This window comes from Musa acuminata, chromosome BXJ3-10, assembly GCF_036884655.1.
Source record: "Musa acuminata AAA Group cultivar baxijiao chromosome BXJ3-10, Cavendish_Baxijiao_AAA, whole genome shotgun sequence".
NCBI classification, from domain to species: Eukaryota; Viridiplantae; Streptophyta; class Magnoliopsida; order Zingiberales; family Musaceae; genus Musa; species Musa acuminata.
In genome coordinates, this window is record NC_088358.1 from 27,112,556 (window position 1) to 27,136,013 (window position 23,458).

General features: G+C 43.4%; 6 protein-coding genes across 6 annotated transcripts; 3 read left to right on the forward strand and 3 right to left on the reverse strand.

Moving 5' to 3' along the window:
- Window positions 1-576: 576 nt before the first annotated feature.
- LOC135651617 (1-aminocyclopropane-1-carboxylate oxidase-like) lies at window positions 577-2,170 on the forward strand. Its single transcript, XM_065171832.1, has 3 exons — window positions 577-874; window positions 956-1,191; window positions 1,266-2,170. The coding sequence occupies exons 1-3, from the start codon at window positions 734-736 to the stop codon at window positions 1,864-1,866; spliced, it is 978 nt and encodes a 325-aa protein (XP_065027904.1). The 5' UTR covers window positions 577-733; the 3' UTR covers window positions 1,867-2,170.
- Window positions 2,171-7,205: 5,035 nt separating this feature from the next.
- LOC103968396 (amino acid permease 4) lies at window positions 7,206-10,014 on the forward strand. The gene is made up of 7 exons (XM_009381588.3): window positions 7,206-7,341; window positions 7,857-7,995; window positions 8,079-8,312; window positions 8,403-8,496; window positions 8,601-8,815; window positions 8,916-9,055; window positions 9,145-10,014. Exons 1-7 carry the CDS (start codon window positions 7,333-7,335, stop codon window positions 9,799-9,801), a joined length of 1,488 nt encoding a protein of 495 aa, XP_009379863.2. The 5' UTR covers window positions 7,206-7,332; the 3' UTR covers window positions 9,802-10,014.
- A 1,062-nt stretch (window positions 10,015-11,076) lies between these two features.
- Window positions 11,077-11,891, reverse strand: LOC135651104 (uncharacterized). Its single transcript, XM_065170899.1, has one exon. The coding sequence runs from the start codon at window positions 11,695-11,697 to the stop codon at window positions 11,245-11,247; it is 453 nt and encodes a 150-aa protein (XP_065026971.1). The 5' UTR covers window positions 11,698-11,891; the 3' UTR covers window positions 11,077-11,244.
- A 487-nt stretch (window positions 11,892-12,378) lies between these two features.
- Window positions 12,379-17,713, reverse strand: LOC103968397 (probable magnesium transporter NIPA4). The gene is made up of 9 exons (XM_009381589.3): window positions 17,364-17,713; window positions 16,961-17,017; window positions 16,161-16,251; window positions 15,929-16,089; window positions 15,634-15,761; window positions 15,405-15,542; window positions 13,888-13,980; window positions 12,897-13,005; window positions 12,379-12,802 (listed from the first exon to the last, which is right to left on the reverse strand). Exons 1-9 carry the CDS (start codon window positions 17,524-17,526, stop codon window positions 12,708-12,710), a joined length of 1,035 nt encoding a protein of 344 aa, XP_009379864.3. The 5' UTR covers window positions 17,527-17,713; the 3' UTR covers window positions 12,379-12,707.
- Window positions 17,714-18,911: 1,198 nt separating this feature from the next.
- On the forward strand, window positions 18,912-19,849 carry LOC135650412 (uncharacterized). Its single transcript, XM_065169718.1, has one exon. The coding sequence runs from the start codon at window positions 19,203-19,205 to the stop codon at window positions 19,656-19,658; it is 456 nt and encodes a 151-aa protein (XP_065025790.1). The 5' UTR covers window positions 18,912-19,202; the 3' UTR covers window positions 19,659-19,849.
- Window positions 19,850-21,405: 1,556 nt separating this feature from the next.
- On the reverse strand, window positions 21,406-23,074 carry LOC135651227 (uncharacterized). Its single transcript, XM_065171154.1, has 2 exons — window positions 22,386-23,074; window positions 21,406-21,848 (listed from the first exon to the last, which is right to left on the reverse strand). Exons 1-2 carry the CDS (start codon window positions 23,072-23,074, stop codon window positions 21,794-21,796), a joined length of 744 nt encoding a protein of 247 aa, XP_065027226.1. The 3' UTR covers window positions 21,406-21,793.
- Between the last annotated feature and the right edge of the window lie 384 nt (window positions 23,075-23,458).

Below are 23,458 nucleotides of genomic sequence, written 5' to 3' on the forward strand. Positions count from 1 at the left end.
TCTTCTTCTTCTTCTTCTTCTTCTTCTTCTTCTTCTTCTTCTTCTTCTTCTTCCATATTTGACCCTTGGACCATGGCCAAGATCAAGGGATACTGTTACTGCGGAAGTCAGAGTCAGGAGGAGCATGTCGCAGTCCATGTGGAGCAAGTCAACGTGGGCTTTGGAGTATTATCATTTGGATTTAGGAAGTCGGCAGAGTGATGCCCAGGAAAGTCCCAGCATGACCATCGAATCTATCAACGTCGAGTCCCTGTGAATGATCATAAACTATGATGCTGAGAGCAGCGGGCAGGTTTCAGATTGCTTTCTGCGGCAACAACAAGCACCTGTTCACATCCGCAGATGCGGGGGGGTGTCGATGGTGCTGCTCATCTGTGAGACAGAGGAGCATGTTATGCATGACAACCGGAATGATCCAAGTGTCTCTGCTTTTATGAGTCTTGGTGGTGGTGGTGGTGGTGGAGGAGAATGTGGCGTGCATGAGAGCAACAGTAGGGTTCAATGCACCCATCCTCATCGTCTCCCAGCCGACTCCTTAAAATCCTTTTTTACCAAGTCAAGAGTGCGAAAGCATGAGAACTTCAAGTTCTCTCTGCCTTCTTGTTCTCAACACCGGCCACAATGATGACTGGTTTCTTTAATCCGTTTAGCCTTCATTGGATTAAGCTAAGAGTTGACATCCGAGAAGTTTGCATTATAAAAGGCCGCAGGGGCTTCCCAATCCTCGCATCCAATGCAGAGGAAAGTTACTGAGTCTTCTGTAGATCGAGGCAGGATGATTCCGGTCATTGATTTCTCCAAGTTGGATGGCGAGCAGAGGGCTGAAGCTTTGGCCCAGATCGCTAATGGCTGTGAAGAGTGGGGATTCTTTCAGGTAGGCTAGCGGTTGCAGTCTAAGAACCGTAACCCTGATTTCTTTTATGGATGCGTTATCGTCAATCCTTCGTGTCTGCAGCTGGCGAACCATGGGATTGCAGAGGAGCTCCTCGAGCGTGTGAAGAAGGTCTGTTCCGAGTGCTACAGACTGCGAGAGAAAAGCTTCAGGGAGTCCAACCCCGTCCGGTCGTTGAACGAGCTTGTGGATGGAGAAACCGAGGGAGGGGTTGGTAAGCGGCTGAGTGATGTGGATTGGGAGGATGTGTTCGTCCTCCAAGATGGCATGCCATGGCCGTCGAACCCACCGGAGTTCAAGTAAGTAGTCGAGGAATCGAACAGAGCAACACTGCCTCTTCTCTGCGCATTGATATATCTTGGCTAACTTGCAGGGAGACGATGAAGGAGTTCAGGGACGAGCTGAAGAAGCTAGCGGAGAAGGTAATGGAAGTGATGGACGAGAACCTGGGCCTGGAGAATGGTTGCATAAGGAAAGCGTTCTCTGCAAACGGCAAGCACCAGCCCTTCTTCGGGACGAAGGTGAGCCACTACCCTCCATGCCCACGCCCTGACCTCGTCGACGGTCTCCGGGCCCACACCGACGCCGGCGGCGTCATCCTCCTCTTCCAGGACGACGAGGTCGGCGGCCTCCAGATCCTCAAAGACGGCCAGTGGATCGACGTCCAGCCCGTGAAGAACTCCATCGTGATCAACACCGGGGACCAGATCGAGGTGCTGAGCAACGGCCGGTACAAGAGCGTGTGGCACCGCGTGCTCGCCACCCCCGACGGCAACCGCCGCTCCATCGCCTCCTTCTACAACCCCTCCCTCAAGGCTACCATTGCTCCGGCGACGAAGCTCCTCTCAGCCCAGTCCGACAGGGTTCCTGCGTCGTACCCCAAGTTCGTCTTCGGCGACTACATGGACGTGTACGTGAAGCAGAAGTTCCTCCCCAAGCAGCCAAGGTTTGAGGCAGTGGCGGCAGCCATGTGAAACTGCAGTGCGACCATATAAGCTCAGCATCGTATCTGCACGTACTTGTAGGCTGTTATGAGCAATCCAAGGAGGATGGAAGCTGCTAAGTAGTATGGTGTGTAGATGTGTGTTTGCTTGCAAGAGATGCTTGTTTGAACGCAGTGGTAGATCGCGTTCTCTGTTGTCGAGTCTGTGAGTCGCTCTGTACATGGAGCAATTTCGACTCTGTTTCTTCTCCTGTTGATGATGGTGCTCTTTTGAGTCGTTGATTTCGAGCTTAGAACCCGTGAATTCAAGTCGATCTCCAGCTTTAAGTTCTTAATCTACTGCCAAAAGCGATGCAGGTTAGATTTGCAATCCTGGAAACCTCATGCATGGTTCGTCTTCGAAGACGGTCAACCCTTAGTCTCGATGGCAATATCTACCTTTTTAATGCAATTAATGTTCTTCTTACAAGTCAAACCGCGCTAATGTGAGAAAGGTTGACCGGAAAGATTTGGTTGGTTCCTCTTTGCTTCCTCTGATTGGTACGTGAGAGTCAATTCTCTTCATCTACAAGTTGAGAGCAGAGGGCTTCAAGCGATCCAAACCTGTGCAGATGCTGAACAAACTGGCGGAGGAAGAAGAAGAAGAAGGCGATGCTAAGCGCTTGGATGACGTGAACTGGGAGGATGTCTTCGTCCTCCAGGATGGCAACCAATGGCCGTCTAATCCTCCAGTGTTCGAGTGACCTACCAATTAGCTGCTAATTAAAGTCGTGTCCTCTCTGTTTCTGCCGATGGATCGACGACGATATGCTCCCTACAATAACTTGCCGGGAGACCACGAGGGAGAGAAGGGAAGAGCTGCGGAAGCCGGCCGAGAAGGTGACGGAAGCAATGGCCGAGAACCTGGGCTTTGACAAGAGCAATAAACCCATCTTGTTCATTAGTGGACTTTTTAGGGTCCGGCCCAATAAGCCCATCTTGTTTATTAGGATACTGAAAGAAATAGGGTGGATTTCTGAAAGAAAAAGAAAACCCTTTCTTTTCCTTCTTTCTCTACGGATCGATTTATATGGTGAATCAGTCCGATTATAATATTTTTATATTATGTTATAATATTTTTAGTAATACTAAAAAAATACTATAACATAATATAAAAAATTATAAGATAATAATTTTTTTTATAAATTTTATAAAAAGTTATTTTTATAGTACTTTTACACTATGTTATGGTGTTTTCAATAATACTTGAAAATACTACAACATAATATTTTTATTTTTAACAATATTATAAAACTCTATAATGTTGCATAAAATAGTTTTTTTTACTATATTATAATATTTTTTGAGATTGCTGAAACCATTGTAACGCATGGTAAAAATACTATAATTTAATTAATTCACCTTATAGATATGTTCATAAGTATATATATATATATATATATATATATATATATATATATATATATATATATATATATAATTTATAAATTCAGGAAATGAGGGTATTTTTTGAAAAAAAAAATCTAAATAAATAACTCAGAGAAGAGAGAGAGGGAAATAACGCGTCCGATGACGACTGCAACAATGTAACATCCGTGGAGGGGCGACCGCCAACAAAGCTTTGAATAGTGTCTGCATGCACGCACACGAGAGACACGATAAGAGAGATCAATATGTTCCCCCAATACTCCACTTTCGGTGGTTCGTGATAACATAATAGAGGATTTCCCTAAACAGAGTAAAGAGATTTTCTTATATGAAACCTTCTCTTCGCTCGGTACGACACGCAGCACCCGAAACTTTGCTTTTTGCCCGTCTTCTCTTGAATCCATCTTTGTTCTCCGATGGAAGGAAGCAATGATGAAGCAAATGTTCTGATTTAAAGTTACTTATTTTCATGTTGAGATTACATACGGATGAACGAAACCTTCTTTGAAGCTCAACTACACATGTTTTAGTTTCTTTTCTTTTCTTTTTATTGGAAGAAAAAAACACTGAAAGAACCCCTTAGATATTGGCTTAAGTTGATTGCCACTTGTTAGGTCATCATCCATCACAACTTGGCGGCTCCTGTAGTGATCAGATTAGAATTTTATGTGGATGGCAATCGGGAACATAGTGAGTTATGCATTCTTATCCAAATCTGAAGCTATTCTATTGGCATGTTGTTTGTGCTTCGATGATGAGCAAATAATGCAGACACAAGCTTATTATTCCTTGCTTGGATACCATCAACAGCATCATCTTACCACATGACTGAGAGGGGAACCTGCAACAGCTGCTTCCTGTAGTATTCTTCCCCTTTTAGTTTAACCTTATCGCTTCGGTCCATCACACCATTGGAATTTGATCTGCTGTTGCTTACACTTGAGTATAAGATTGCATGCATGGACGAGTTTAAAGACTGCTAAAACCTAATTGAACATACCATTCCTTTCTCGTACGTAAAAGCTGCACCGATCTTTCCAACTCCTGCTTTCTCGGCAGAGATTGCAGATGTGAAAGCAACGCTGGTTCATGATTCCTTCTTCCATCACCAACCTTCAACAACAACTGCTAACTCTTCATTAAACACAGGTCCATGGCAGCCTAATCACAGCCTCTTCATGATTCAAGCTAAGATTTACGGTAATCCAAAGTCTTCCGACAAGGATCCAAACTTTTTGTACCTTTTGGACTTTCACTGCCCCTCTCTCGTGCGTTGCGTGCAGATACTGCTGCATGCTTCTTTTGAAGAACAAGAATAAAAAACCCTCAGAAATACCACATCAAATCGGTAAAAGATATCCGCGACATTCAAAGATTGATCTTGAAGAAACACCGACGTGCTTCATCCGGCAACTTGTTTGACAACTACACATTTGTCTTCTCCTACACGAGCAGCGGTTGGTCTTCGTTGAGCTGAAGCCGACGCATGGCATTGACATCTGGAGGAGGAATCGATCAGGATAATGATTCCCATGGCACATGATTTCAGGTACAGATGCTAAACGTCAATGGCTTTGCCTTTTGGAAGACCAGGAAAAGCTTTGTGTCGTATGGTATGGTATGGACCAGAGAAAGAAGGTGGATGCGTTCCGACTGATGCTCCAAATGATTGATGTCTACTGTCCCATAGAAACAGTGGTCCGTGATTCCTTCTTTCAGTGATGAGGCATGTAATCGGAGGACCTTTTTGACTGATGCCACTATTTTATGCTCTGCATGATCGGATGAGCATATACTTCAGCTAATCGCATACTAACCCGCGGGTAGGAAGAGTTCGCGGCGACGGCGACGTCGAAACGAGACGTGCTCCTCTTTGCACCTTTGACTGCCTCGGCCTCCGTTCTCGACTCTCGCCGTCCCGATGGGCAGCCAGAGGCGAACCCCACCCCAACGTCGAAACGAGACCGAGACCTGCAACTTGCGGGTCCCGCGCTTGCGATGTCCGTCGGGCCCTGACTCACCGGTCTCGCCTCCGCCGTTGCCCTCGCGGTCACAACGACGACGACGACGACGACTTCTTGCGGGCAACAGATGAACCATCAACAAATGCGGAATTCTACGCTCACCCCGTCTACAGACGCGTGCGTGCGTGCCTACCTCACCTGCCCTGACGGCCGCGGCCCACCTCGCGGGCCCCGCATGGGCCCCACCGTCGGCGAATTGCAACACGGAGTACGTGACGCAGGTCGACGCGCATGCGGCTTCGCTTTGAAATGGCACGTAATGACTCCGCGTTATTGGTTCCACCGAATTCGTCGTTAAGGACACAATTTATGGTAATAACAATAAGATTGAGAGCGACTATTTAGGCATAAATAAATATATATATATATATATATATATATATATATATATATATATATATATATATGGTTTAGTTTACTATATAATGATATCAAATTTATTTATCGATTTCTAATATAATATGAAACCCGAGAGGCATGAGGAAAATTAGAATTAAAGGAGAAAAAAAGATAACCTCGCAGCTCTTTTCTTTGGTCAACCGAGCATACAATTAAACGCACTGAAAGCTTCCTAATTCTTTGGGAGACAAAGGAGGGAGTGATAATGGATTCCATTAACGCCTTTGCAGCACCTCCATGGAATCAATCATGCATCTGATGATTGAAGAAGATAGAAAAGATGACACTCCTTCGTTTGTGATGCCTTTTTCCTACTTTTGCTTTCGTTCTTTCATAGTGCCACAAGGAACCATGGAGTGCGAAACTCTTTTATGTGTCATTACGTTGCGAAGATGCCTCCAACTTTTGACCAATGCATGAAAAGGATAAACAGCGACTCACTGAAATCGTAATCCCTGCAGATTTTTTTTCTCGTATTTTCATTAATCAAAGTTACAGCAATTAATGTTTTACTTTATTTGGATTATTTATTCTTTTTTATGTAATAGTATTAAGGAAACAATTCAAATTGGCTTAATAATTTGTAATAATCTAGAATGTTTAATTAATTTATTTCTCTAATATTAATTTAAGAAAATAAATATTCTATTTTTTTGTGTGGAAAACAAATAAATTATTATCTTACTTTTTTTTTTCAAGAGGGTTCATCTCCTTATTATCTTATATTTAAAATTAAATTGAGAGATTGGAAAGGTAGAATTTTTTTATCTTTTCTAAAAAAATATATTTCTGTAGTTTTCATATGTCTAAATTAACTTTATGTTATATTTAATTTGATATTTTTATTTATTTTTAAATTTCTATGTTGATTAAATTTGTTTATTTATTTATTTAATTTTTTTATAATTTTATATTTAAATTAAATATTAAAAAGTTTTCATATCAATTTGATCTATTCATGTCTCTTTTATCTAAATTAACTCGATTAAATTCAAATAGATCATGATATTTTTGGATCGGTTCAATAAGAATTAGAGATTGATTTAATTAAATCTTAGTTGATCTATTTTCATCAATTAGATCATTTTAATTATATTTTAAATTGATTGAGGGTTGTTTTGAGATATGATAAATTATACTTCTTCGTCCATCCATATTTAGGGGAGTACGATTTAAGAATTACGGATATCATATATGTGATTGATGTATGACTTTATATATTACATAAAAATTATCATTGTTTATTTGATACACGAGTTTCATATTTTTATTTCAAATGAAAATATTAGCATAAAATAATTAAATATTTTTATTATTGGATCCAATATCAAACATCCGATAAGTTATTGGATCCATAGATACGACACGTATCGTACCGAACGGTAGTAAATAATGTGTCGTCCAAAGTCAACAACCCAACCAATAAAGATGACTAAGAAGCCACGTGGAAGCCTACGAGGAGATTAATTCTCACTGTCGTCGCCTATATATACGCCAAACCCACACCTTAACCTCTCATTCGAAGCAGACAAAGAGCTGCTCTCCATCGCTACTCCTTCCCCCCCCCTTTGCTTTCCTCCTCCATTAATTATCTTGCACCTCCCAGAGAGGTCGAAGAAGCAGGGTGAACTCGGTGGAGGAGCCGAATGCAGAAGGTAAAGGACTCTCTGTTCTCCACTCCCTTTCCTACGTTCAATCTGTGCCTCTCGTTTTGTGCTCTCCCACGAATGCATCATTGGTAATGGGAAAGAAGGGAGTACGGAGAGGTTCAACGCCAGAAGCGGTGGCCAGAATAGATTAGACACAGTAGTGTGGGCTCATTGAGGGGTGCTCAGGTAAAGAGACGGCGTTCTGAAACAGAGGAGAGCGGTAGTGGGTTGTTCCAGGGCGGCGGCACCGTTGACCTCGGCGTCAGGCCGTGCATTCGGCACAGTGTCCTGTACTGCCTTCGCTTTTAGCTCTCTCGCTTCGCCCCACCGCTATATAAAGCTCAACGTCGCTCTGCCTTCTTCACCGAGTTCTTCGTAGCTTAGAGTTGTCCTTTTTTTGTGGAGTAGAAGAGCTCACTGTGTGCTGCAGATTCTGTTTCTGTCTCTCTTTCTGCTGCTCTTTGCGTGGTGAAGCAAAAAGATCTCATCTTTGCTCTGTTCTCTCTGTTTTTGGGCGTAAGATGGGCGAGAACGGCGCCGCTAAGTACAACCAACGACCAACTTTTACTCCCATGGAGGTCTCGGTTGAGCTCAGCCATGGGAATCAGCTCCAGGGACTCGGCAAGTGCTACGACGACGATGGACGGCTTAAGAGGAGTGGTAAAGATCAAACCTTGTTCTTGTTCGCTCCAGATTCGTGTTTTCTTCGTCTTAAAGAAGGGAGGTTGGGATTTTGGTTGCAGGGACCTTTTGGACGGCGAGCGCGCACATCGTCACGGCGGTGATCGGGTCCGGCGTGCTGTCGCTGGCCTGGGCCATCGCGCAGCTCGGCTGGGTCGCCGGCCCCGTGGTCATGCTCCTTTTCTCCTTCGTCACGTACTACACCTCGACTCTCCTTGCCGACTGCTACCGCTCCGGCGACCCGGACACCGGGAAGCGCAACTACAACTACATGGACGCGGTCCATGCCTACCTCGGTGAGTACGGCCACCTCCTCACGCCAAGGTGACATTTTTACGCCAGGGGTGGACTAAACCTTGACCTTCTCCTCCCGTCTTCAACAACAGGTGGGCTAAAGGTCAAGCTCTGCGGATGCATCCAGTACGCCAACCTCTTCGGCGTCGCTGTTGGCTACACCATCGCTGCTTCCATCAGCATGATGTGAGTGGAGCGCAGAAGGAGACGAACTCTGTTCTTCTTTTGGTAGGAAACCTTCGGTTTGTCATCATTCCAACTGATGGTTTGGGCTTCGTTCCGTGAAACAGGGCGGTCAGGAGGTCGAATTGCTTCCACGAGAAGGGGCACAAGAACCCATGCCATACCTCCAGCAATCCTTACATGATCATGTTCGGTGTCGTGGAGATCTTCTTGTCGCAGATCCCCGACTTCGATCAGATATGGTGGCTCTCCATCGTCGCCGCGGTCATGTCCTTCACGTACTCGTCCATTGGCCTCGCCCTCGGCATCGTCCAAGCGATCGGTATGTGTGCTTCTATGACCAACTCTGGTCTCGTCTATCTTCTGCGCACTGCGTTCTGATCTTTCCTTCTCTGCTATGCTTTTCTACGGTTGCCGAACAGACAACAAAGGTTTCAAAGGCAGCCTCACCGGAATCAGCATTGGCGTCATCTCCCCAACACAAAAGATTTGGCGCAGCCTCCAAGCTTTCGGCGACATTGCCTTCGCCTACTCCTTCTCCCTCGTCCTCATAGAGATCCAGGTAAAGATGGCCGCCATCTGACAAGCTTGAGGTGTTTGTTAGATTGACTCGGTACTGAAGCATGGCAAACGACGTGGCTGTTCCTTCAGGACACCATCAAATCCCCACCGCCGTCCGAGGCGAAGGTGATGAAGAAGGCTTCGCTGCTGAGCATCATCGTCACTACCCTTTTCTACATGCTCTGCGGCTGCATGGGCTACGCCGCGTTCGGGGACAAAGCGCCCGGCAACCTCCTCACCGGCTTCGGCTTCTACAACCCCTACTGGCTCCTCGACATCGCCAACGCCGCCATCGTCGTCCACCTCGTCGGCGCCTACCAGGTCTTCTCCCAGCCGCTCTTCGCCTTCATCGAGAAGTGGGCCCTCAAGACGTGGCCGGACGCCACCTTCATCGCCAAGGAGATCGCCGTACCCCTCACCCCGACCAAGCGCTACAAACTCAGCCTCTTCCGCCTGGTGTGGCGCTCCGCCTTCGTGGTGCTGACCACCGTCATATCCATGCTGCTACCCTTTTTCAACGACGTGGTCGGCCTGCTCGGCGCGCTCGGCTTCTGGCCATTAACAGTCTACTTCCCGGTGGAGATGTACATCGTCCAGAAAAGGATCCCCAGGTGGAGCACGAGGTGGGTGTGCCTGCAGATGCTAAGCTCAGCTTGTCTCGTGATCACCGTAGCAGCTGTCATCGGATCCGTCGCCGGAATCGTCACCGACCTCAAGGTCTACCGGCCCTTCAAGACCAGTTACTGAAACTGGCCACATCAAATCTAGAAGAAGAAGAAGAAGAGATGCAATAGTGATTAGGGCATCAGAAGCTGCCCACTCTTGTGCAGGTGTTGCTGTTAATACTGTTGTTGGTAGTAGTTCTTCACTTGAGGAACATACGAATTGAGACAACAATGGCTTATCTGTTTCAATTTAATTACTAGTTTTAAATTCAATATATGAAATCTATTAATAATCTATCTTGGAATTGTTGTGGAAATGACATCAAATGTATATGCCTATATAGACTGATACAATGTACCACACAAGATCACAAGTAAAAAACTATATAGATATATATAAATGAAAGAAGCAAAATATGGATGAATAATGAGTAGAGTAGTGCACAAAAAACGTGGGTTGGTCAATGAAGTGGAGGAAGAGAAGAAGACTGAGAGACGCGATGCCTACCAAAAGTCTTACATGGTTGGATTGGAACAGAGGAGAAGCTATGAGAATAGATTTGATGTCCCTTTGATAGGAGGAGAATTGATGGATGGGAGAGGAAGGAGGACCGGAGCGAAAGTTGCAGGTCCGGTGGCACCCTCGTGAGCGCGTCTCCGCCACAGCTGTTGCTGTCGATGGCTTGCTTTATGGACGAGAGGATCTATAAAAGGGGAGGTGGTGGGAGAATTTGGCCCCGGCGACATGGCTTTTCCATGGTCAACTCGGGTGGTGGCGGCCGGTCCAAATCGTGACACATTTGGTTTGAACCAGTCTGACCTAATGGGTACGGTCGAGTCAAATCAAGTCGAGTCGAATCTAATCGAATCGAATCGAGAGTGAGTGGCGTGCAATGATGATGATAATTTGACATCATAAGTAGGAAAAGAACAATTGTGCCTCGGTGATCAAATCAATGTTTTCACGTGAAGTTGACGACGATATGTAACACTAACACTTCATGTAATCTATATCCCTTTAAATTGTAAATAATTATCATTATTTTTCCTACCATAGAGGAGCTATTAGCAGTTAAATGTACTCATTTGCCAGTAAACAAGGAAGCCAACAAACATGCCGATTAAGTCTCCCCTTTCCACTACAAAGAAGGTGTGTGCTTTTAAACTTGTAACGAAGAAGATCATGCCGATCGGTAATAAGTCCTCGATTAATTATGGCCGAGTTCTCTGTATGACAATGCACTCCTCGTGGAGTCTCAAGTATCTGCCATTGATGGCGTTCTTCAAGGTAGCTGCTATTTTAGGAAAGATGGCAAGTCTCAGCTACCAGTTCAGATGTAGGCAACACCTCTTCGGGGGTTCGATGAGCAAAGAAGAGCTCATGGTGATCTACCAGCATTCTGCAGTGTATCGTTACCTCGTCTCATGGAGATTTCACCGCATCAGGCAACAACAGATACATGCGCTAAGGGACTAACTTCTTGCTCGCAAAACTGGTGCAGCGGCGCGGCCACCTCCATCGAGCTCAAGACATGGAGGAAGCCAGCGGCTCCTCGCTCTCGTGGGAATTGAGAGAGGAGTCATCGCGCGCGTCGCCATCTACGTCTCGTCCCCTTGGCGCCGCGCCTGGCGTAGCATCGGCGGCGCCGCCTCCGCCGCTGGGAGAATTGACAGGCGAATCACTGGCTGCGGCCGCACCAGCAGCGGCCGGGGCGACGGCGGCAGCCCTCACGGGCGGCCTCTCGATGTCGTACTTGGGAGCCATGACGGATCGGTAGATGCAGGTGGTGATCCAGAAGAGCCAAGGGATGCCGACGAGGACGAAGCCGGCGATGGGGAACCAGAACGTGTCTTGTGATTCCGGCAGGACGATGTAGACCACGAGGAGCGACCCCCCGACGAGAAGGATGAGGAAGAAGAAACAGGAGACGAACCATATGCAGGCGTTACGGGCTCTTCCATCGTCGGGCGGCATCATCGGTGCTAGGCGAAGGCTGCCGTGAGTGCACTCTGATCACACGTGCATCGCTCCTCGTTCTCAAGGCAGCGTTCGTCGTCGTCCTCCTCCCTTCGGATGCTCCGGGTTTGGTTGCAGGAGATGATCGGTGGAAGATGGCGGAGGAAAAAGGGGATCGGCACAAGGGAGGTGAGATGGGCTTCCTTCCTGGGGAGGAGAGGAGGCGAGCCAAGGTTGGAGGGATCTCGGATATTGGAATCATTCAACGGTGCTCCCGTAAAACGAGGGCTGAGAAGGAGAGGAAAGGGCGGGGAGACGTCGAGGCTATTTTTTTATATATATGGCGGCTGAGATTACAGCATTGCGTGACGTCAAGCAAGATTCAACGCTGCATCGTTGACTTCACGAATATTAAAGAACCCCGTCACACGATGTGGCGACCACGTGAAGCCTTGTCACGTGGAATCACACACAGTAGGCGTTACTAATTCCTCACCATCCTATAGGCGCCCAGATGCACATACATCATTCTTCCTCGATTAGACAAGTCATTATTCGAGATTCTAAAACTTCTGCAGGTAGAATTGGAGTTTAGTTTGGCGTAAAATCCATAGGCCCTATATATATATATATATATATATACAGGGAGTTGAACATTGCAAGTAGGCAAAACAGATTTCTTTGCATGGGATTCGTCTTCCAAATAATCAGTGTAATGGTATTATGAACACGGATGCAATGACTGGTGTCCTGAACCCTTGATGGGTTTGCTAGAGCTAAAGGAGATAAAAAGAAAAAAAAAATGGTGAATTCTCTGGTGGTCGAAGCTAGTACAAAATAGGGTATAACCGCTGTACAGACGCATATAATATCATCATCTACGAGGGGGCAAGAGCGATTCCTCCGGTAGTGCATCAAAAGAAGCATCTGGTAAGTGAATGGAGGATCTCCGGCGAACACAAGGAGACGTTTGAGGTGTTCCCACTGCCCACTTCACCTCATTCATGGAAGAAACAAACCGTGCAAATCCATCAAGGTGACCTCGATGATTCCTGACACTTGAGAGGAATTCCTTCGTACGTGAATCCATTCTCGTCGGCATGCTTAGGTAGTCGTGGTGCAAGACCTACACGGCGAGATCAATTTTATTTAGCTCTACAAACAGTATGGTGCATGAACTACGACGTTCTCCATCAAAAACAAAAAAAAACACAACGTACCACCATCAGCCATGTCTTTTGTCTTGTGAAGCAGAAATGTTCCAGAAATAATTATCACGAAACCACACAACTCCGTGACAATCTGCGTGGAATCTTGCCGATCCCAATCCTGTAAGTAGAATTATATGATCATGGAACTATGATATTTTATAACTAAATATATACAATCACTATAACAATTAATATAATCATCACTGATACCAAACCCCTGCATGGTTCCTAACAATCATATTATTCTTACAAGTCTTACACGACTAGTAACTTCACGCACAAAGGTATCTCAAAATTTATTATTTGAGGACAATCGATAAACCCGATTTTGTTATCTTCAATCGATCATGTTCCAATATTATGTGGGCTATGATATCATTTGTCGTGATGTGACCTCTAGCCTGGTTCATGATTAGTTTTTTCTTATTTGAATCTTTCACCATATCTTAGTACTAGATCAAGTCAGATATCATTTGTCATGCCTCAGACATGAGATAACTGATTTATTAATTGATCCGATCATTTGTCATGACTCGACCCGAGAAGATACTCGAGTCTCTCACTGTATTCTAATACTAGGTCAAGTCTAGTATCATTTGTCAAGACCTGATGATGAGATAACTGGTTTATTAACTTCATCGAGCTTGAATCACTGGCTCAAAATACTTAAACCCAAATTACTAGTAGTACACCTATCAACCTCTTTTAAGTCATCTAAATTTTAATCGATACTAAATCAGGTGTTACAATCCATCCTATTGTATTATCAAAATTATGACTTTGGTTGCCAAGAAAGTCAAGAAACTAAAGAAATTATGCAGATGTACATATACTGTCAGTTTTAAACATGATTCAGACAAATCTAAAGTAAGATGAAGAAAGCTAATGGAAAGCCCAAATGAAAGAAACCAAAGCAGGAGTATGTGTAGCAAACTGGATTGTGGCATCCACTATTATTCTTATAATGACACGATGAAGTGAAAGAGCGAACAAGCATTACCTTGAACATGATCACGCTGGCCAAAATGGTAAGTGATGTAAACATTACGTAGTAAACTGGCGATACAACTGCAGTATTAAACGTATCAAGTGCCTACAGTAAAAGACAATTAAATGGTTAATGATCCACAAGTCTGGTAACGAGAAGTCCATTTATGCCAAAATCCAGCCTATGCAACTACTCATTTGTTGAAATTGTTTTATATATGCACGATCTGATTTTGGTATGAAGCAGCCAAAGTGAGTATCTTGATCCATGTCACAAGGATTAGTTTATATCCTCTAAAGTATGTGCTCTAAACAAGTTTCCTAACACATTATTTTGAAACAGAATACACAATAGATAATGGATCACTTTGTTTCATAAGCATACTATTATGATGGAGACATATGTCACACTCATGAAACATGTAGCAAGATACAGGTGGACAAAGTAAAACAACAAGAGTCATCTACCTTATTGAGAAACATCATACCAAAAGAACCCAGACAAATTGCAAACGAAAAATATAAATTGCAAACTTTTGCATATATTTTGGACAGGTGACAAACAATCCACAGAATCACTTTGTTTTGCCACTATGTACTTGATTAGACAACATTTTACAATAATCATAATATATTATGGAACAGCTAATTTGGCTCCTTGGTATTACGTGTCAATCCCAGTCATAATATGCCACAGTCTACAATAGAACTCACCACTAAATTATTCCCTATTTAATTTTAGCAAATCTCCGTGTAGGTCTAGAAATCAATAAATTTTTATGTCCATGTTCTAACTAGTTCCTAGTTAATTGTTGTCTGTTCTCATTGGTGACATCATGATGAAAAGCTTCACTATACTAATAGCTTTTCAAACACCAGAATCCCAATCTCCAAAATGCAAAACTAGCCATATCATGATATATAGCTAGAAAACTCTCATCTTACCAGATTCAAGCATTTGATAGTTGAATCAACAGGATGAAAAAGAAAAGAAACTGTTTCCTGTAAATAGGAAGGTGAATAGAAGGGTGAGAGAAGAATGCAGAATGAGGGCACTTGCACAAGTAGAACTTCAACCACTACATCATTTCCTCCATTCACAGCTAGGAATCACCTTCAAGCAAACAAAAGATGAAAAGCCCTTATCATGGATGTCAACTTGCATGCCTATTAGAATTTGAGCTCATAACCTCCAGAACAAGGTCCAAAATAACAAAAGTTGAACCAACTAAATTTAAGTCCATGAACTGATTAACATCAAACTGTTTAATCAAAATATATACTGCAACATCCGTGCCACTGTTTAATTGCTTCCTTCTTGTCAAACTTCGTCTACACTGCACATCATGGGTTTACTTTGGCAAGGGCATGAAGATGACATATGAAATTGTATCTCCAACATGTTGGAATCATGCAGCATCGGATAAATAGAGTTCTAAGTTCTAACACAACATATAATACCTAACATATTATAGTAAAGATTTTGATAGAAGTGGAAATACTCCATAAAAAAACACACAGTCTCAGTACCTTATTTAGATAGTTCATTTGTGTAACCACACAAATAAGCACGGCAATGGTAAAAGCCCAAGTTTGTGGATATATCAATTGATTTATTCCTGAAAATGTCAATTTCAGAGCAATCCCAAGAGCTTTGACACCCATGACCTGTGCAATTTGAGATATTATGTTAGTCAAAACCATTAAAGCTCAACAAAACTGAGAGAATGTGGAATCTAATGTAGGGGCAAGTAGATACCGATAGAGAGCCAACTAGGGAACAGACACCAACATAGAACATTACATGTGTCTGTCCATACTGAGGGATATAGAAGAATGTGAGCACCAAAATAGCTGCAATCACAATAGTTGCATAGCAGAGAAAAGCTGCGACAAAAATGTAAATGAGGCTCAGTAACACTTCAAGCAATTATTAGACAAATGACTCCGAAATTAAAATCAATATGAATGAACATAACAAAGAAAAAATGGAAAGTAAATTGCAAATAAATCCATATTACGATCCCATAAACAATATATAAACAGCAAAAGACCTGGTTCAGTAGCAAGATCCCATACTTCCTTCACGGAATCAATCTCCCTCTCTTGTGGAGCATGGAGAACAATTGTTGTCGAACCCACAACACAAAGAACACAGCCAAGAACACCAAAAATATGTAGACTTTCCCGTAGTATAATATGTGCAAGTGCGGCGCTGAAAGGTAATACATTACAATTACATGTGAAAATTCATATTAATGTATGATGTGCAACTCAATGTAATACCTGATTATTATGCTTACTGCACCAAGAGGAGTTACGAGAATAGCTGGAGCAAATGCATAAGCAGCAAAATTGGCAACTTCCCCAAGAATCACTGGTCATCATCTCACAAATATTATAACTTAGAATGATACATTGCAGAACATTTAACTATTTGTGAAAATTAAAAGTCTGGTCCAAAGTACACGAGGAAAAATGCCTTTCGAGATTCCCTTATGCTAACACATGATTTACAGCCAGATGATTTCATTCAAAAATGCATTTCAATGAAGTTCCATAAAGTATGCGCTGCACAAGCAGAATTTTACTTGTTTGGCTACATGAGCACCTCTAGAGGAATAGTATATTAGACCACAAAATATCAAATAATGTGACTTTTTCTCTATGTATACAACCAAAGACATTTCTTGTTTTCAACTCTCACAATCTTATGACACATTCAACAAAGACCGAACAAAGAAATTAAAAGTACAATCCTAAATTTGAAGTGCATCAGGATACCAATGATCAAAAGCAAGCAAATCTTGAGGTTAATGAATCATTAACCGATTATGATCATGCTGATTTACACTAGTCCATGTGAGCAAGATTATACCAGTTGCTTAGTGTGAGCCCATGTACCAACCCTTATCGGTCGCATGACCAGCACAGCATGACTTGGCATGCACTTCAAAAGGAGCTAACAGTAATCAATGATGAGTAGCACAAGATCTGCTGACAATAATAGCACAAATAGCTCATGGAGTAATGGAAGCTACATGAAAAGGGTCTGTATAATGATGAAGAGAACAAAGCAATCTCACTTGTTATCATGCCTGCCCACCATAGTGGCTCGTATAGGTAAGAATAGCCTCCAACTCCTGCATTGAGATGAAACCAATTAAGATCTCGAGCTGGATAATGTGCTCATCTAATATGCAAATAGGACTTTACATATCAAACTACATCGCAGAGTGGCATTACCCTACTAGGATAACTTTTGGGGGTAATACTGTAACACTAATCGATATAAATCGGTTAGGCTGTGTGTCTTTTCGTCACCTTCGAAAGAGAAGGAATCCCTTTCGTCATTAGAGACACCAAAAAGGTACCCAAAACCACAGATGCATCAAAAAGATGGACCCATCAGCGGATCGGCAAGAGCTCGTGCTCAAGAAACGTGATGCCAGCGACGAAAACCTAACCAAGAAGCGAACATTCCCTCACCTGCTCTAACACCGGACGCGCCAGCCTTCTTAAGACCCATCTTTTTTATGATGAAACTGGCGCCGATGAAGGCGCTCGAGGAAAGCGCGAGCACCAGGCCCTTGACGTTGTCGGCGGACATGCCCCTGTAATCCGCCGCCACCCAGCTCCCCCCAAGCGCCATCCTTCCGGTTCTAACCCGCCGCGTCCACCGCTCCTCCCAGTGGCCGCCCCTCAAACCGCAGGACCAGCGGTCCCCAGAGGCTAAGGCGGCAGCGAAGAGCGAGAAATGGCTCGAAGTGGACGGAATCGGTGTACGATCGAACAGTGAATCCCAAGAGCAATCGACGGGATAAAATGGAGTAGGAGTTGGAGGAAGCGCGTAGCGTCGTCATCGTCGTTGCAACGCCCGATGGGATCTCAACAAACAGCCGGAGGTGGGTACCGTCACTCCCCGGTGCCCTCACCTACCCCCTCCTCCTCCCTACCCGTCCGCATAGAGATGACTGCGCGCGCGTGTTTCGTTTGGGAGCCCAAAAACAATATCAAGCATTTTTATATTAGATAAAAAAATAATAAACCTTTTCCTTGGTTTTATTATAATTATTTTTTCCAAAATAATGTCCTAAAAATTAATATATATCGAACGGCAAAACATATTACAGCCTTAGAGAGGGTGGGCGCATAGGCGGTCTGTATGGGTTCATTTGTACGATAAGATGGAATAACCGCACGATTAACCACTTCTGTTAAGGCATGAGAGCGGCGGTTACTTGACATTACAGAAACAACTTTATCCGTACAGCTAGCAAGAGCTAAGCAGTTATCAAGCACTTAAATGTCTATATTTATTATGTTTTTTTTTTTAATTTTTAATTAATTTCAATATCTTATACTTTTAGTATATATATAAAATCTAAATTTATTTTATTTATTTTAATTATCAATTAACTAACAAATCCCATAATTTCCCAGCTCCATCACATGTGACATGCTGCATATAGAAATCGAAGATGTTTAATCATGTGGAGTGGTAGCTATCTATCTATGTTAACAGCTTTACTTTACTTTGACATATACATGTCAAAAACATCTACATGTATCAGAGAAAAAGATATAATCCATCTACCTACCTCTGAACTCGTACGTTTCAAGACATTATATCACCTCGATTAGTTTGCAAGCAATCTGCCATATTCATGATGGTAACATGAAATCTTTAATGGTATTATAATAATTAGATTAGATATACATAGAAAACGCCACACTGTTTTCACGCTCATCCCTGTGTTGCAAAGAAAGAAGCGCGTCTCTTTCTCCATCTTTGCCAACCTCCTTTTGTTTTGCTTTCCAAGGAGACGAGACAGCATGAGTACAGCGCCAACCATGGCTGATGCATCAAAGCACAGCTGCGCAGGCAAAGGAGGAGGCCATGGTCTGTCTGGTCTTCCAACTTTTACTTGTGGGTGGACCATCAGGTTTAGCTCAACCATACACAGATCAGCTTTAGCTTCCACTTGCCCAGCTAATTCGATACGCAGAATACTGCTGCAACTCTTGTTCTTGGTGGATTCATGGCGGAGTGGCGACGGGTCCCGCCAAAAACCAAGCTTATCATTATGATACGAAGGCGACTTTGAGGTGGGAAGCTCCTATCGCGATATGTAGCTTTGTGTGTGTGTGTGTGTCTTATTGTGCCCCGTTCATTCCGGCGGTGGATGAGATGTCTCAGCTCCCGTGAAAGCGATCAGCTCGACAGCAACTCTATCCGGCCAGACGAGAGCTCTTATTACTCGCGTCTCGCTGCAGACCCCATACCTTGGGCAGCTGAAAGAGTAGAGATCGAGTGGTTGTACAAGGATGGATGAGTTCAGCTTCCCCACCATTGCGGTCGACCAAGACTCCCTCTGCAGCCCCCCCTTCCCCCACTTTGCTGCCTCTCCTCTTTGGTTCCTGCCTTCCAGCGACGCCGAACGCAAGATCTCCAGCGATGGTCCCAGGAGCTTCTTTTCCGCAGAAGAGGAAGAAGAAGAAGCGTCGAAGGTCGCCGGTGCAGCGGCGTTGGAGGACAGCATGGACATGCTGTGGGAGGACTTCAACGAAGAGCTGCGCCGCTCGTTCTGCGAACGGGATAGGGAAGCAGAGGTCCCGGACTACGGCATGGCAGAGTTGCGCTGCTTGCAGGTGCTGAGCGAGTCCAAGAGCGGCAGCCTGATTCATCGCAGGCGGTCGAGCTTGATATTGATCCTCAAGGTGCTGAAGAAGCTGTTCTTGACCCACAGGGATAGCTCGTCGAGGAGGACTCCACTCTGCTAAGGCTGCACCTTACACTTGAATCCATAACCCGAGTCGACTGTGATCCCCTCCGACATGGAGGTGCAGATATGTTGCTTGTTACTTCTTCTTCTTCTTCTTCATGGATCTGCTCCTTCCAGCAACTAAATGACTTCATCGATGTAAATTATTATACGTGCATCAGAAACATCAAGTGTCCTTTGATTTCCAAACTTGCAAGATCTTGTCTTGTTGACTGTGTTGCATGAACACTGGAAGAAGCTGCAGGAAAATTAAAGCACAGACCATGGGAAGGCAGGTGGATTGTTGTTTGCTGCATGCAAGCTACCATGGCATCACCGAGGAGGACTTCGAACCACCACCCTTGGTTGTGCAGTTGTTTTAGATGACAGGCTGGTCTAATGGCAACATTGTTTGTCTTGAGACCTCTGGATTAGCGTTCTTCCTTTGGACCAGTACTACATTAATTAATGTGAGTGGAGGTGACGTTTCTGGTTGCCACAATGTTTGTCATGTGTAAACGATGGTCATCAGTCTCAAACCATGGTGAAATCATGTCAGATGGTAAGAATAATTTACAGAATGTGGTCTTCAGAAATTAACTAATAAAAAAATAATCTTTATAAGACTAATGCATAGGATAGTTTTGATGAATGTTATTATATATATATATATATATATATATATATATATATATATAACATACATACATACATACATACACATACACATACACATACACACACACACATATATATATATATATATATATATATATATATATATATATATATATATATATATATATATATATTTCAGAAGCGGGAGGAAAAAGGTCGGAGGATGAATAGGGAGATCTGAGGAAAGAAGAGCGGGAATGAAACTACTCTCCTCCTCTCTCTTCTTCCCCATATGGTGACGATCACCATCATTTGAGATCAAACCCTCACTGACCAACCCTAGCGGAAAAAAGGAAGGGGGAGCACCTTGCTCCGGTCACTTGCCGGGGGCCATCGCCATCCGCCGCATGCTCATCGACCACGACGACCCCGGCCACGGACCAATCTCCGACTGAAGCTCGTATATGAATCTAACTCGTCGCATCTGATTCTCCACAAGCACGATGGTCTCCTCACCATGTCGCCGGTTGGCCCCTATCTTCCTCTTCTTGATCTATCTTATGTTGCTCCTTTTCTTGATCTATCCGAGGGCGTTCGGGTGAAGAGAGAGAGACGGGGTTCGGAGATGGGAGAAACAATCAATCCCTATATGCAACTCGCTCACCGTTCTTAGTATGTACTCATGAAACTTGTTTCGTAGACAATCCTTATGATACCAGAGTATCATCATCTTGTTTATTTGATTACCATATTTCTGAGTTTTTTTTTTTCGCCAAAGGGTAAGCGACGAAGGTTGGATCTGAATCCAGGACTTTGAGATGAACTGTCAAAGTCTTTACCAGTTAAGCTAGTCAACACATTCAAATCCTGATACCGTCTGTGTCATTGGCATAAGTAAGATTCATTCCTCTTAGTCTTTTATACACTTGCATTCATCGCTTGCTTTAATACTCTTTATCAGAATCAAGCTAACTTGAAATGCTATATCTCTGTCTCCCTCTTGTGTTTCAAAACCATACTATGTATGATCCATGCCACTGTGTGTATTAATGTGATGCATGAATAGGTTCTATTGGAAATATACATCCCAGGCATGCAATTAGATACTGAAGTGGCACTCACCCATTTAGAAGCACTGTACTTGTGTATTTTCTCAATAAACAGGTCAAGAGCATAAATCTACAAAGTACATTGCTATGTTACAAGCACATTTCCTACAGATATTGTGATTGAGTGGATCATTTGTCTTAATATATGAGAGATAAACTGGAAGGCTTGATCCTTTTTCTTAGCCAGTGGCTTGAATATTGTTAACATAGATGGAGATTATAATGTAGGTGATCCTGTGTTTACATGATTTACATGCCTCAAAGAAACCATATTTTCAACTTCTCAGACACTAGATTTGAATACAAATGATAAAGCAAAGTTCAAAACCATTGTACAGGTCTTGTTGCATTCTCATCTGCCAATGAACAGCTAAATACAACACTAAACATCTCAAAACAGGGGCCGATAACAGGACTGCCCTCAAATTTACATGGATCGGCTTTTATTTGTAAGGAAGAAATCATAGCAGCCATTCATTTTCCTGCAACATCGAAAGAATATGTTATAGAACTATAGGATGAGTAAATATATAATCGGTTAGTTTATTCATTCAACCTACTATGGTGAAATCTTCTTATTTATAGACATCCAAATTGAAAAATATTCTTCATTTAGTCTTGCTTTACAAGTGAGTTTATCGATATTTGCCATTTTTCCTTCGGTAGAAAGTCATATATATTTTTGTTGCAAGATGATTACTCTGCAAACACAGTGCTATTCCACAATGTTTTGAGCAAAAAGGAGAATACAAATTTTGCACAGGTGAATGTTTTTTTTCTTTCAAAGCTAAAATTAGGAGATCAGACATCCAAACATTAGTCTTCCTTTCATCTACATTCTCAAAAGATGATGAGTAAAATAGTAACCCTTAAATTTTGCAGAATTATTAAATTATTTTGCAATGAAACCAATAAAAGCAATGAACAAGTCTAAAATTGTTTTATCTTTGTGTACTTGCAGATGAAAAAGCAGGAAGAATCATCATCGTGAGATTTTTTGTTGAAGACAAAAATTTTACCTGCTTCTGCTTCCCTTACCGTCGGAATCATTCTTCTTCCACAACTCTCCCTTCATCCTTTCAATCCCACCCTTCTCTGCTTCTGCCAGGACAGGCCTCGGTGACACCTTTGCGCAAGTATTAGACCCCCCTGAGCTCTTCCTTCTACCTCCACCCAGAGAGATTGGCACGAACATTCTAAGGAACACCCCAGTTTCCATGCTCTCTTTTCTCAACAGCCTTCTCTTCCCTTTACTTTGATCCTTCACCTTCTCAGCTTTATCATTTGCCTCTTCTCTCCTCTTCTCTATCGTTTCCTGCACCGTCTGGGCTATCCTCGGAGTCTCCACCATATCCCTCAGCGTGAGTTCATAAGCAGACTCCGGCATCTCCCTCACCATATCCAACATGTCCTGCCTGTACCTGGCAATATCCCGAGCTCCTGGATTCGGAACTACTTGCTTACCGTTGTGGTGCTTGTGCATCGGAGAGCTGTCAGCCGATCGAGCCATCGGAGACTCCATGGTCTTCCACAATGGCTGTGAAGGAGTACCACCAAGCTTGCCGGTGGTTCTTTCTGCCGGCGAAGCATGCTCCATATCACCTAGGAAGCTATCGTGATCATCTCTACCTCTTGGAACTGGCTTCGCAAGACTGAACCGGTTGCCGGTGGGGATTTCTCGTCGTCGTAGTTGTCGGTGAGTGATCATGTTGAGAGATAGAAAGATGGGGATGGTGTGAATGGTGTGGAGAAGAAGGAGAGCTTGTGCTTCTATCGTCAAACACTCGGGCCTGCTTTTAAGGTGGGAGAGAGCCGTGTCCTTTTCCCTCCTCTCGTGTGTGTGTGGTTGGAGGAATGGATGCAAAGTCGTGGGTTTCTAGATGGTATAATTGTAGTTAATTGATGCACTTGTCATTTCTCGGAGGTGGAAGACCAGCTTATCCCTCCCTCCTACCTTAAATCTTGTATACCATACATACATGTGGTATGCATTTGCAATTTGTAATTGATTTCCTGATCATGAATCCCATAAGTGATGGATGGTGTGACTTTGAAGCTGATCATGTGAAATGGAATGCATTGGTCCTAAATT